We start from the raw sequence: 14,012 nt of genomic DNA, 5'->3' as shown, positions 1-14,012 counted from the left end.
AAGTTCACAAGGAAAATATTTGGACTAAAAGTTTTGGAAAGTTTTCTCTCTTTGAAGTAGTTTGTCATGTGTTACCAATGTGAACTTTATTGACCTTCAAACATTTTTTTTTTTTTTGAATCAAATAGCAACTAGTGACACTTTACTAAAATCTTAAATCAACAACCATCCCCTGGTGGCTCCAGCTTCATAGCAAATGCAGGCAGAACAGGGAATCTACAGAAGAGACCTTTATTATTCGTAAATGAAGCCTGCCAAAACCTTCCCAAAATAGCATTCAAAGACCCTTTTAAGGTCATGGATCCTGAACAAAGCCAGAAGAGCACAAAAAAGGCTGAGGAAAGTCCAAGGAAGAGGCTTCCCAAAGGAGAGGCTTTCCAAGCCAGTATTTCATCTGCAGCTACGTATCAGGGCAGCTCCGCTTCTTCTTCGCAAGGACCCCCTTTCCGAGATATCCTATCGCAGCAGCACTTTTCTGGCTCTTTGCCAATTCCAAGAGAAGAATCTCAGGAGAATACTGGACATCAGAAGCAACCGAAGCCTTCCTCTTTCGAACACCCGCCCCACGTTCCGCCGCTTCAGCAGCACGCACTGTCACCAGCATTCATGTCTCCTGGGAAGCCAGAGCACGTCCTTGAAGGGCCCACATGGCAGCTAGTCGATCCAGTAAGACCAGGTCCCTCTGGCTCCTTTTCGTCGCCCGGGCTTCATTCTCATCCCGGCCAGCTCTTACCTTCCCAATCACCGATCATTCCTGGAGAGGACATGCCGTCCGTTCAAAAGGTCTATATTCCTCGCCCTTCACAGGTTTCCTTAAAGCCAGCTGAGGAGGTGCACAAGAAGGAAAAGAAACCTCAGAAGCCGGGCAAGTACATTTGCCAGTACTGCAGCAGGCCTTGTGCAAAGCCGAGTGTGCTCCAGAAGCACATCAGGTCCCACACGGGGGAGAGGCCGTACCCTTGCATTCCATGCGGCTTTTCTTTCAAGACCAAGAGCAATCTGTACAAGCATAGGAAATCTCACGCTCACAGAATAAAAGCTGGGCTGGCCTCAGGAATCGGAGCGGAGATGTACCCCTCCGGCTTGGAAATGGAAAGGATCGGCGGGGAGGACTTTGAAGAGCCAACAGAAGGGGAAAGCACGGATTCCGAGGAGGAAACGGGTGCAATGTCAGGCCACTCGGGAGAGCTCTCGCCCAGGCCAAAGCACAGCCTGTTGTCCAGTAGCTTGTTGAGTGCAGGAAGCCAAGGCTCCAGCCACGACCGGTGCTCGTTATCTCATTCCAGTATGTCCCAGTCTCTTGAGGACAGCACCCAGTTTGCGGAGCCATCGTCAGACCACACTCTGAGCCATAAATCTGAAGACACTCATACGATAAAACAGAAGCTTGCGCTCCGCTTAAGCGAACGCAAGAAGGTCATTGATGAGCAGGCGTTCCTGAGCCCCGGCAGCAAAGGGAGTACCGAGTCAGGCTACTTCTCCAGGTCAGAAAGTGCAGAGCAGCAGATCAGCCCACCAAATACTAATGCAAAATCTTACGCAGAAATTATTTTTGGGAAATGTGGTAGAATTGGGCAAAGGACTGCAATGTTAGGTACAAACACAACGCAGGGCGGGTCGCACCTGTCTGCCGAGGAGAAGCCTAGTATAGTGCCGTTATCTGTGCCTAGAACACAGGTTATTGAACACATCACTAAGCTAATTACGATTAATGAAGCTGTTGTAGATACCAGTGAAATAGATAGTGTTAAGCCTAGAAGAAGCTCCTTATCTAGACGTAGCAGCATCGAATCTCCAAAGTCCGGTGTATATAGGGAACCATTTCAGTTTGACATCAAGTCTGGTTCCAGCAGCCAGTTGGATGCATCCAAAGTGTTGGCATCACACGGTGAAAAAATTAAGCCCGAACAATCATTGTTGTCACTTCAGCAATCCCACAGTGCCACAGAGACAGTGCCTCTCCTAAGAAGCCACTCAATGCCTTCTGCTGCATGCACTATAAGCTCCCCCCATACCTTTAGAGGTAGCTATTCGTTTGATGATCACATCATGGAGCCTGAAGTCTTAAGCCGCAGTCAAGTGTTTTCTTCCCATCCTCGAATGCTAAAACGACAACCAGCTATTGAGCTACCTTTGGGAGTAGAATATGTCTCGGAGGAGGTTAGCTCCGTGAGCAAAGAAACTATTTCCAAACCTCCTGAGGAGCCCGAAACCAAGGAAAGCGATCTTACCAAAAAATCTCGGAAGGGTCTGAAAGTTAAAGGGTTCATGTATGAGTGTAACGTATGTGGTGCTCGGTACAAGAAAAGGGATAATTATGAAGCCCATAAGAAATATTACTGTTCAGAACTGCAGCTCTCAAAGCCTCGTTCTTCCAGTTCCCATGCCTCCTCCGAGACGGAGAAAAGTGCTGGGGAGCCTGACCCGTGGCCCCAGATGATGCATTACAAACTAGGGAGCAGTTTGGAGCTTACGCCACTACGAAAAAGGCGGAAAGAGAAGAGTCTTGGTGATGATGAAGACCCTCCTGCTTTTGAACTGTCTGACACCCCCTCCTCAAGTACTGGACCAGGCACTCAGTTTGCAAACCCAGCATCATCTGACGTTGCTTTAAACTTAACCTGCGAATCCCTTAAGTCACCAGCAGATCCGGGTAAATCCACACCTTCTGATGTCAGCTCCAGCTTCCACTCCAGGAATACCAAACCGGCTTCGAGTACAGAGAGCAAAGAGAGAAGAACAACTTCAAAGGAGATCTCCGTCATCCAGCACACGAGCTCCTTTGAGAAGTCTGACTCTATAGAACAAGCGAGCAGCGTGGAGGCAGAGGAGAAACCCTTGTCACAGTACTCATCTCAGCCAACAACACAGCACAGCCGGCCACCTCATTCCCTGCAGCCCAAGCTGGTCCGCCAGCCCAACATCCAGGTCCCAGAGATTCTGGTCACTGAAGAGCCTGACAGGCCAGAAACAGAACCGGAGCCTCCTCCAAAAGAGCCAGAGAAAACGGAGGAATTCCAGTGGCCACAGAGAAGCCAAACCCTTTCTCAGCTCCCCGCAGAGAAACTTCCACCAAAAAAGAAGAGGCTGCGGCTTGCAGAAATGGCTCAGTCCTCTGGAGAGTCCAGTTTTGAATCCGTCTCTCTCACCAGAAGTCCAAGTCAGGAAAGCAGCATGTCCCATGGCTCCAGCCATTCTGTGTCATTTGATCGTGAGGAGCACAGCAAGACAGAGGCAACCAGTCAGCCCTCTGAATCCCACGCCAAGTCTCTTAGTGTTGGCTCGCATATGTTGATGGTACCAAGCCACCACCACCATTCCAGGGAAATGCGAAGATCTGCTTCTGAGCAGACACCGAATGTGTCCCATTCTTCCCAGATATCAGAGACCCGCAGTAAGTCGTTTGACTACGGGAGCTTGTCGTCCACTCCTGCCTCAACACCTGGGCCATCAACCTCAGCTCCACAGGAGAGAAGAAAATGCTTTCTTGTCAGGCAAGCATCTCTCACCAGGCATCCAGAGTACGACCCAGACTTGTCCCCGAAAGGTCGGCAAGAGATGGAAGATCCAACTCCTTCTTCTTCAAGTAAATCTCCCGCTACAAGTTTGCCCCATCAGCCGACATCTTCCTCCTCCTTGCCCTCCCACGATACTTATGCAGCAGATAAGAGTCAGCCCAAAGACAGCCCCCAGCCAGCATATACGCAGCCCTGCACAGAAGCTCTGCAAGTCTTTCATCATCCCGTACCACAGCTGACGCTGCCCGAAAAGCAGTACATGTCCCCACAGGTCTCTCTCTTTCCCTACCAGCATCTCTTGGCACAGCCAGGGCAGTCCGCGGAGCTCTTGGCCGCACACACCATGTCTGATATCCTCTCTGCTCAGTTCTCCATGCCTCAGATTCCTCCCTCTATTTTTCAGACCCCACCACTTCCTCTCCAGCAAACGCTCCTTCACCCAGGCCAGCTTCACGTTACTGCTCCGTTAATGTCTCACCCTGCTGACGTGCCCTTCAGGCAGCATCCTTCCTTCTTGCCGCTGCACTACCCTGGCTCCTCACCCATCCCCTCTGCTTTTTTTCTGCCTCTTCAGTCTCAGTTTTCTCTGCAGTTGCCCGGCGAAGCTGGTGGACATTTATCGCAGATCAAATCCAGCTTATTCCCAGCAGCAGGAACCTCCAGTCTTTCCCCGTGCACAGAATATGGCTCGGACAGTAGGTTGCATCCACTGACATGCACAGCAAGCCCTTCAGCGCCCGTGTCCACGTCTCAGCTGGTTGTTCCCACGCGCTCAGACCCGATGGTGTCGCTTGTTGTCCCCGTTCGCATACAGACGAATATGCCGTCCTATGGGAGTGCCATGTACACAACACTGTCCCAGATCCTGGTCACTCAGTCCCAGTGCAGTTCCTCTTCCATTGTTCTCCCCAAATTTGACGATCACCAGTCCAAGGGCACCCTGGTCTGTAGCGCCGATGTTCATGGACTAGGATTTGATCTGGCACAAGTGATCACAGAAGATCAAAGAAGCATTTTCCAGAGCCCCTATCTGCGAGTACCCTTGCCCTTACCAGAACGGAAAGGCTACATGCCACTCACTTCGCCGTCAGATAGCGTCCTCGGATTGGAAGGAGGTCCATCAACAGTCGGCGGAAGCAAACGTATGCTCTCTCCAGCTGGTAGTTTGGAGCTGACGATGGAAACGCAGCAGCAGAAAAGAGTGAAGGAGGAGGAAGTGTCTGAAGCAGAAGAGAAGTTGGAAGTGGTGAAGCCACCCAGTGCAATAGAGAAAGGGAAAAAGCAGGATAAATCTCACTTTCTTGCAGAAAGCCAAGGTAGAGTGGAGGTTGAAACACCCCCTAGTTCGTCCTTAGGCCAGTCAGAGCCAAAGGAAATCCCGGGTACTTTGCAGCAGGCTGTGTCCCATTCAGGTTCTTCTTCAAGTTTTGAGACACTGGAAGAGTATAAGCAGCCAGCTGGCAAGCAATTCCTCAGCAAGGCACCTTTGCAGACCGTGAAGAAAGAAGACCCCAAAGAGCCGGTGGAGCCCTCTCCATCTAAGCCTCCAAGCCCTGCCCCCCAGCCGGAGGTTTCTCGTAGTGCAATGAAGTCTCGCGAAGGTACGGACACGAAGAAGGTACTTCAGTTCCCCAGTCTCCACACAACCACTAATGTCAGTTGGTGCTATTTAAACTACATAAAGCCAAATCACATCCAGCAAGTCGATCGCCGGTCCTCGGTGTATGCCAGCTGGTGTATTAGCTTGTATAATCCCAACCTTCCTGGTATATCCACTAAAGCAGCCCTGTCCCTGCTGAGGTCCAAGCAGAAGGTGAGCAAGGAGACCTACACCATGGCTACAGCTCCCCGGCCAGATGCAGGCCGGCTGGTCCCGTCCAGCTCCCGGAAGCCCAAAATGACAGAGGTAACCTGGGCATGCGCTTTGCTCCTTGTCTGTTTGGATACTTGGGAACTGGGGCGGGGAGGGAAGGGAAGGGGAATTGCAGTTGGGCACTTTGTTAGACACTTGCTCTCAGTGAAACTTTTAGAAGGAAGAAGCTGAACTGTGCTATAACCCAAAAGAAAGGCAAGCCTACTGCTAAACTGTACTATAACCCAAAAGAAGGGCAAGCCTACTGCTAAACTGTGCTATAATCCAAAAGAAAGGCAAGCCCACCGCTAAACTGCACTACAATCCCAAAGAAAGGCAAGCCCACTGCTAAACTGTACTGTAATCCAAAAGAAGGGCAAGCCTACTGCTAAATTGCACTATAATCCAAAAGAAGGGCAAGCCTACCGCTAAACTGTGCTATAATCCAAAAGAAAGGCGAGCCTACCGCTAAACTGTGCTATAATCCAAAAGAAAGGCGAGCCTACCGCTAAACTGCGCTATAATCCAAAAGAAAGGCGAGCCTACCGCTAAACTGCTCTATAATCCAAAAGAAAGGCAAGCCTACCGCTAAACTGTGCTATAATCCAAAAGAAAGGCGAGCCTGCTCTGAGCCAATATGCCGTCTTTTTGTGCTCCAGTTTCCACTTGCCTTGTAATCCACAAGGTCACGTAGGAATCAGGGCTACACTGTGAACTACCACTGCCTGTGAGCAAAGGATTAGACTTGATTTGCATTTGTGTCTTGATAGTTCAAACAGCTTTACAGCTTTTTCTTTTAATAATTCCTGACGTTTTGCGTGTTATAAATGAAAAAGGATTACCTTGGGGAAATGGGATTCTGTCTGGTTGTGCATCCACTGATTTCACATTAATGAAGATGGAAGAGCATACTTGAAAGTATTTAAAAATATTAAAGGGAGATTTGCCAGTGTATTTAGGCATGTAGTAAGTGTATGGATATGTGATGACATTTAAAAGTAGCACAGTAGGTTAGGAATGGGAGTCTTGCTGAAACCCATGTTGTTGAGTCCATTTGGTTGATGTATTTAGGTGTCTCCCAGCGTTTCTAGATATCTAAGAATATTTTATTCCTGGAACTTAAAGTTAAGAGGAGCAAGACAAACAACTTCCCAGAGCCAGATCTCCCCAAAGTCATTGTCCTCATGGTCATGGAAGTCTGTCAGGCGTCAGTTGCAAAAGACTAGTGTTTTTCACCTCATTTTGAGATTTTTCCCCTTTCAGTTAATGCTAAACCGTACAGATCCCTCTAATCCAGGTCATGTTCATGTAGATTAGTGAACAGAATTGCTCCAAAGATTTTGCAACTTGATATTCATCTCAAAGCAATTTATATTGATGGGTTATTCATTTTACTTCTGAATCATGAAATGAACTCTGAATATTAAATTTATCATAATCGCTGCTGCAGCAGCTGCTTATACATACGTCTTAAAATACACATTAGAGTCACTGTGATTCAATAAGTCTTTATTCAGCATTTCCATCATTCTTCTGCTGAAATCCCAAAGACAGAATTTCTAAGAATCTGGGGAATCTGCATTGCAATAACTGTACCAATCCTTGATATTTATGTGCTATTTTTTCAAAGGATTTTATCTGTAAGGTGTTGTACCAGCCTTGATCTCATTCTCCAATGAAAGTGCCTGTGCTTCTCTAAACTTTGCTCTGTGACATGACACTGAAATGCTGAGATCAACTATTTAATAATCCTGAAATCAAAGGTTAGGCTCTAGTTAGGAATGGTTTAGCCCTTAGATATGTTTCATGGCATATATTAACTTAAAAAACTCAAAAACCTTCTAGACAAAACCCTACAAAGTGACTGATGGTGAAAATTAAGATTTTTATGGTGTAGTTTACAAAAGAAAGAGTTTGCCCTGATGTAACTGGAAAATTCATCTAGGAAACGGTGCAGCCTGATTTTAATATTAATACCTGCTGCTTAAAGGAGTGGGTTTTTTCCAGAAATTATGTTAATTTCAAGGAGAAATTGACTTCATGCCAAGTAGAGAAATAATTTTTAATTAGACGATCAGTGGGAGTGAAATTCTCAGTTTAGCTTTCGAAGTGTGTGACTGGCACAGGGGAGGAAGTCACGTTACTGGTTACTCAGGAAGACGTGATTAGCAGGAGGTGCATGGCAGGAGCATCAATCAGAGGGCTGGAGGTTCAACCCGCAGTGAACTCCATTCTAGTTGTTTTCCTTAAATATTTTCTCCTTTATGTAACTCTAAGCTGTCAGCAAACATGACAGAAAATGGAAAACAGCTCTAATATTTCATGCAATTATGCATGCAGCAAGCTACCAGCACGCGGTACCAAGTAGACGCTGCCTAAGTACTTGACTTGATTTTGAAATTATTAGTGAGGTTTACTGAGCAGACCAATTCTGAAGTGACTCCAGACTGCAGTGTGCATACAGAGATGCTTAATTATCCTGTATTGGGCTGCCCGGTTTGTAAATTATAGGAGATTATAGGTGGTAATAGTGTCTGTATGATTTTGGCCCTCTTCAGTGCCTTTCATGTGTATGTGCTTTGCGCTTTCAAAAAGGGCAATAAAATAAACCTGGGGCCACGCTGAGAAAGTGATTGTCATGTACTCTGCAGTAAGGAAAGGAGCTGAAATGGGAATGTCATCCCTAGCCTTTTTGTGCATGTAGAGCTAGCAGCAGAAGTCAGAATAGCCAAGGTTTATTTTTCAGAGGTGCTCCCGCTGCTAACCTCGTGCTTCCAGCACCACGAGTTGTGGAACCTGGGTTGCATCTCTCTGGATTTCATGTCTCAGTCTGAGCTGGTCACTCTTGGCTTCTCTTATGGCCACGGGAGACCAGGAGGCACCTCCTGGGTGATTCATCCCACCTTGAGATGAGTGTCCAAGGTAGGGCGGATGAACCACCCTCAGGAGCTGCTGCTCTTCAGGTGACTGCGAAGAAGGAAAGGTGACCAGCTCTGGCTGGGACTCCTGTCGGTTCTCACAAGGATCCTTAATCTTCTCCCACAAATCATAGATGAGATGTAGCTGTGGGTGATTCATTTCAGTTTCAAAAGCCCTTGGGTCCTGTTTGCTTCCACACTTGCATAAAAAGCAGCCTGGGTGAAAGGCAATTTAATTTTCCCCTTCCAGAGCTTTGGAGATTCCTGTTATTTGCACCGGGAGTTTGTAGCAGGGCAATGTCCCAAGGTTTCATTCTAGGTGTGCAGAAGTCCCCTTCCTCTATCTCCCGCAGAGACAGAGAGGCAGCTCTAATGTTTACGTCCATATGCTGTAAAAATGCCATTACATCTGGTAGATGGCACGTCAGTGCATGATTTAAGCCTGGGTCTAAATGAAGGCCAGCAGGTTTAACATAAGGGAAAGCAGATTTCACCCTTGGAACATTTGGGGAGATGAAGGACTATTTTCCCTCCATGGTTTTGTGGTTTTCTATGCACTGCACCCATGGCAGCACAGTTTGAACGAAAGGAAATCACCCAGGAGCTTAGACTGTCAAGTGATTTATACAGTTGGAAGGGCTAAAATCCAAATTTGTGTGTGTGTGTGGAGGGGAAACCCACAACTTGAAGTTAAATATATGAATTCTAGAGGTGTCTCCCCTCCAGAATTTTGTGGATGCCTATACAGAGATACAGTCACGCAAAGACCGAGCAGGGAATTTGGGAACAGAGACCCTGGGCTCTGCTGTGTGTTCAGAGTGGCCGCAGCCAAGATATTTCTCTCTCTGAGTCAGTTTTCCAGCTGGCAAGAGATGGATGGTGCTTGGCCGCGGTGCTGCAGGAGCTCATTTGAACGTGTCCTCTGCCATAAGCAATCACTCGAAATATGACACGAGCAGCCGGGCCCAAAAGCCTGAAGTGGAGGCCCTGTTTATTAAGAGGACCTCGTAATGACTGTGCTTAGAGCCTATTACCACGGGCAGCGAGGGTGGCAGGTTGCTGGCTGTTTCTGCAGCTGCCTGCAGGGTTTGGTCTATGTCGTTTGCAGAGTGATTTTGTATGTAATCAATGATTGTTTTGCTCTCTTGGGGAGGTAGGTTCATTTGCCTTCGCTCCTTTCTAATGAAGGTCGAAAAGACATAACTAGAGCTGAGAAGGAAGAGGATAAAAGAGGAAAATCAGAAGAGGAGGCTCTGGTAACCAAAAGAGGGGAGCCCGTCAGGATCAAGATCTTTGAAGGAGGGTAAGTGTCTTGTTTTACTTCTTTCTCTGTATGGCAGCCAGTTGCATGGGAGCTATTGCTAACAATGATGGCAAGTCAGTGAAGGTGTCGCGTGGAGATGAGCAGAAGGCCAGCTATAGTTGCATTTCAGCTTATTTTTTGCCTCCACCTTAAATACACTTGATCCTCAAGATCTATATGTGCTCCAGAGCCGCATTCAGTTTCTTTTCTGAGTTGTCTTCAAGTTAGCAAGTGCCCCTGTATCTTCTCTCAGCGAGGTTGAGGGAAGACGTCTGAAGAGCAAAAACACTTCCTGCAGTTGTCCGTGATGTTACAGGAGTGAATTCCCTCTCTTCCAAATCTTTCTAGAGCCTTCTCCTGAAAATGATTTTCCTAATGTTTGTTACCATTATAATGGAGGAACTGGGAAGGTCTTTCTTGATACTGGGGCTTTAGGTGTGGGAAGAAGGCTTGCGTTTACCTGGTTTTAAGCCCACCCAGCCAAAGTGGGTCAAACCAGAATGGATGCAAGATGTAAATTTGTGATGTATCATAGTCTTAGGTCAAAGCAATTCAGCATGCTCTTCTGTAATTCAGCACCGGTCTAATATTACTGTTTATGTTATCAAAATACTAAGAATCAGTTAACCAGATGCATCTTTGTGGGATACAATTAAAGCTCATACTTCAATGTCATCCTTCCCATGCATTTCAGAGGGATATAACAAGAGAGATTCCTAGTGGGATTCATCACTTCTTGTCATTTGGTAGTTTTGGTTTTTGTATGCTAGAAAAAGACTTTAATTAGTCAATGGTTATGGTTTTCTCCCTGCTGTTACCTGTTGATTGCTTTTATTTTAAAATATTTCATTAACAGTTGATCAAGGTATCTACCCAAGAGAGTAAAATAGTAGTTTATGAGAGGAAACCTGTTTGTTTGTGCGGAACAGCTTACCCCTGACCCGGACAATGCACGCATGTGTGCAGCTCAGTTAGATACGTGTCAGCAGGGACTGGTACCTGCAGCGAGAAGAAAGCTTGGCCAGTGGGGGATGAACCCTTCCCAGCACATTCTCATCAGTGCAGCCTATAATAGGGCTGGAGTGGTTTAGGGAGCGAGCGAGGACGAGGCAAGACTGAAGCCTATGATAGGCTGGGGACGTTGTCATCGCCCTCCTGGAGCAGCTATGGCCCACGGGACTGAGCAGGGGATGTTATTGCCTTCAGATCTCACAGTCTCTCATTTTCTAAGCTACAGACACAAAATAAAGCAGCTTTTCCAATATGGAGCGTGTAACCCAGCATCAGGGAACATATTAGTCATCCTGAACGTATGTTGTGTTTTATTTTAAAGTTCCTGTAGCGCTGACTTAAGACAGCCGTCCTTCTGGATGCGAGACAGAATATAGTAGCTGTTTAATGCCAAGCCTAGACTAACGTAAGATGCCAGATCATAAAATAAAATGTTATATCTAAATTGCCTGGCGTTCACACTGCTAGGAGGCCAGGCGGGCAGGCTGCTCTTCAGAGGTGCTCTGCGAGGACCTGGGTGTTGGTGCTTAATGCCTGTGAAGCTTCTGACATTTAATCATTTAGCCTCAGCAGCCTGTGTCTGCAAAAATGTTTTCTTGCAATGAAGGAACAAACCTGCAGATGAATCAGCAGCATGCCCAGTGCTGTGCACAGGATGCTGTAGGGATCAGACCCCTTTTCCTTGATGGCTGCTGAAAATATTTTATAAAAAGGTACATCCATTCTCAAGATGTTATTTCACTGTTCTGCGCTTCACGCCCACTAAGATTCTCCCTTTATTTCATTCTTTCACTTGCTTATTCCTTGTTTTCATACAGTCTGCTGCTGGCTAGACCCATCCTTCCAGTGGGCTGTAGTTGCTTTCAGATCATTTAGAGCCATCTCAGGATTTGATGGCTAGGCCAAGGAGAGAGATTATAAAGAAATTCATGGTGCTTCTGCAAAAGCTGAACTTGTTGCACCTCTTTTAGATGCATCTTGCTCTCAGGCTTTATTTCTCTAGAGCTCTTCTCTTTCTCACTGACACTCATGTTTGGTTTTCCCTCTATACAGCCGCATCTTCTGGCTTCCTTGATCCCTTTTCTCCAGTTCCTTCACGATCATGTTGCTTATAGCACTGCCAGAATATCTCTGGGTGTTTTCCCTGCTACTGTGCAGCCTGCCAGCTAGAATCACATTACTTGGTTTTCAAGGGAGACTAAAAAATCTAGATTTCATGCTTGCTTCATACTCACTATCCATTTTTAAGGAAAAGGGTGATGAACCTGCCAGAGGCTCTTGGGACCGTGCTGGACAACTTGACTTCCCTTGCAGTGTCACTCCTCATTTTAAAAAGTCTGCTCCCCAGCTCTGGATTTGGATGGCTGCTTTGTTTGTGTTTACCCAGAAGGGTGTGTTTTGAAAACAGGAATTTACAGATTCCGTGAGCCAGGGTTAGGCTTGGATTCAGGTTTCATGGGAACCGCAGGAGGAACTTTTGTGGTTCTTTCCTGACTTCTCCACAGTTAAATGTAAACTTGAACCCTAGGGTTTTCTATTGGGGTCTTGCTAAAGAACAAATTCTGCTTTCAGAAAGTCTTGCGTAAGTAATTTTAGTACTATTTTTCTACGTGTAGTCATGAAATCTCCTAAGAGTGAATATAGTTCCACTTAGTCAGCATTTGTCCTGTACACACAAGCACAGCCCATGCACTCGACTGTAGAGGAAATGGGAGTTGTTCCGCATCCCACACACAGAGACTGGAAGCAGCACGGCCTCTGTAGGATGTGTCTGGGCGAATCATGCCATTAAGCAGCCGGGTCAGAGCTTATGCTCCTTAAAGACCTAATATAAATATCCATTGGCCTTTTCCTGGGGGATGTTGTGGTGATTCTGACCAATGGAAGTGATCTTTGAAGGTCAAACTCGCCAGCACTCCTCCAGGAGCAGTGCTGGGAGGCCTCGGTGGCTCTGCGTCCCCGTTGTCAATATGTCTTGGTGCTTTGGAGGCACTGGGCCCATCCTGAAATCTTACGTCATGAAACTGTAGAATGGTATCGACCTGATGTGAAGGGGAGGTCTGTGATGGTATCATGGCCTTGTCAGGGAAATGTTGCCTGTTTATTGTGCATTAGTGTTTCCGTGATGAAATCCGATATCAGTAGGGGTATCTATAGTCAATATATGTACTTAGGTTTCATGGCCAAGCCCTCAGTGCTTTTATAGGGCTTATCAGTTGGCTTATTGCACTAGTTTATTGTAACTAGTAGGGCGAGCAGGACCAAGAGGTGGCAGGTGATGGTCTTTAGATGGTCTTTAGACCATTCCCACTAATTGACATCTTTCTGCAGCAGTGTCTCGTAAAATGGTTCTTAGTAAGAGGGGAGGCTGAGGTGTTCCTAATGGAAAATTGTTCTGCTTTTTTTCCCTCTTTTTTCCCTCGGCTGCCCTCTCAGCCCTTCCTGCTTGGGGACTCTCTGGGATCTGTGCTCGGCTGCTGGGTGATCTCACCACATTTCTATGAGCAGCCCCAGAAGCCGGAGCTCCCACCACTAGCTGACACACACCCCATGGAAAATCCCTGGCACAACAGCGTGCGAGTTTCCTTTCCCTAGAGAAAGCCTCCCTGTTAAATAAGCCAAATTCCCCAGCGTGCGGCTCCCAAGCCCTGCACTGAGCCCTTCAGGGGGTTTCCTTTGCTCTTAGACGAGTTCTAAGAATTTCAGCCCGTTTATTTTGAAAGGAAGACACGAGCTTGAACACAGCAGCAAGGGAGGAATCTCTGTGAAGTGATCCCTATTTTATATGGCCAATATTTATATATTACACGTGTGTGTACACTTATATATGTTTATGTATACATGTTGTGTAGCCAGGCTGATTACTCCCCATTACTCTGAGGATCTTGTGGGCTGTCTCTGCTGGATGCTCCCTGTCTTTGGACGTGCCGGATGCATTGCTGTGCTCCGTTTAGGCGGCGCCGTGGCTGCTCTGCACTTCCCAAAACCTGGGCCTACAGCTGGCGAGTCGCTCAGCAAAGGGTGACTGCCAAGTCCTGAGCATCAGTTTGTGCTCACAGGAGCAAAGCCGGGCCTATGTCCACGGGGTTGGGTGCAGCTCAAAGGGACATGATGCTAACACTCCCAGAATGGGGAGCTCCTGGGAAGGATAAGCTTTATTTCTCATGCCCGCTAAAATAACATAAGGTCTCTGTTCAACACCATGCCTTTTTTTTTCAGTCTCGCCCTTTTTTTTTTCCCCTAATAGCACAAGCAAAGCACATTTTCTGCTTAAAAAGTTAGTGATTCAAAGAAGACTAGACACGGGGTGGCGATTATGAGGATGGATTTGTGAATTATACCAATGCTGGTGGGTTGAAAGGACAGACTCTTTGCAGGGATGGTATGCGGGCAGTGCCGCTTGAAAGATC

The 14,012-nt window shown here is 46.9% G+C and overlaps 1 protein-coding gene across 1 annotated transcript in view; it reads left to right on the top strand.

Annotated features, from left to right (window-relative positions):
• The first annotated feature begins 23 nt into the window (after positions 1 to 23).
• Positions 24 to 14,012, top strand: part of HIVEP3 (human immunodeficiency virus type I enhancer binding protein 3) — a 49,277-nt gene continuing 35,288 nt past the window's right edge. The window contains exons 1-2 of the mRNA XM_026043459.1: positions 24 to 5,424; positions 9,446 to 9,591. Coding sequence (XP_025899244.1) covers positions 298 to 5,424; positions 9,446 to 9,591 — 5,273 coding nt within the window. The 5' untranslated portion in view covers positions 24 to 297. The remainder of the gene's footprint in view (positions 5,425 to 9,445; positions 9,592 to 14,012) is intronic.

The sequence above is a fragment of the Nothoprocta perdicaria genome, unplaced genomic scaffold, assembly GCF_003342845.1.
Source record: "Nothoprocta perdicaria isolate Ctin4 unplaced genomic scaffold, notPer1 scaffold_33, whole genome shotgun sequence".
Lineage (NCBI taxonomy): Eukaryota > Metazoa > Chordata > Aves > Tinamiformes > Tinamidae > Nothoprocta > Nothoprocta perdicaria.
The sequence above is the reverse complement of the archived record's forward strand: the minus strand, read 5'-3'. Positions and strand labels throughout refer to the sequence as shown.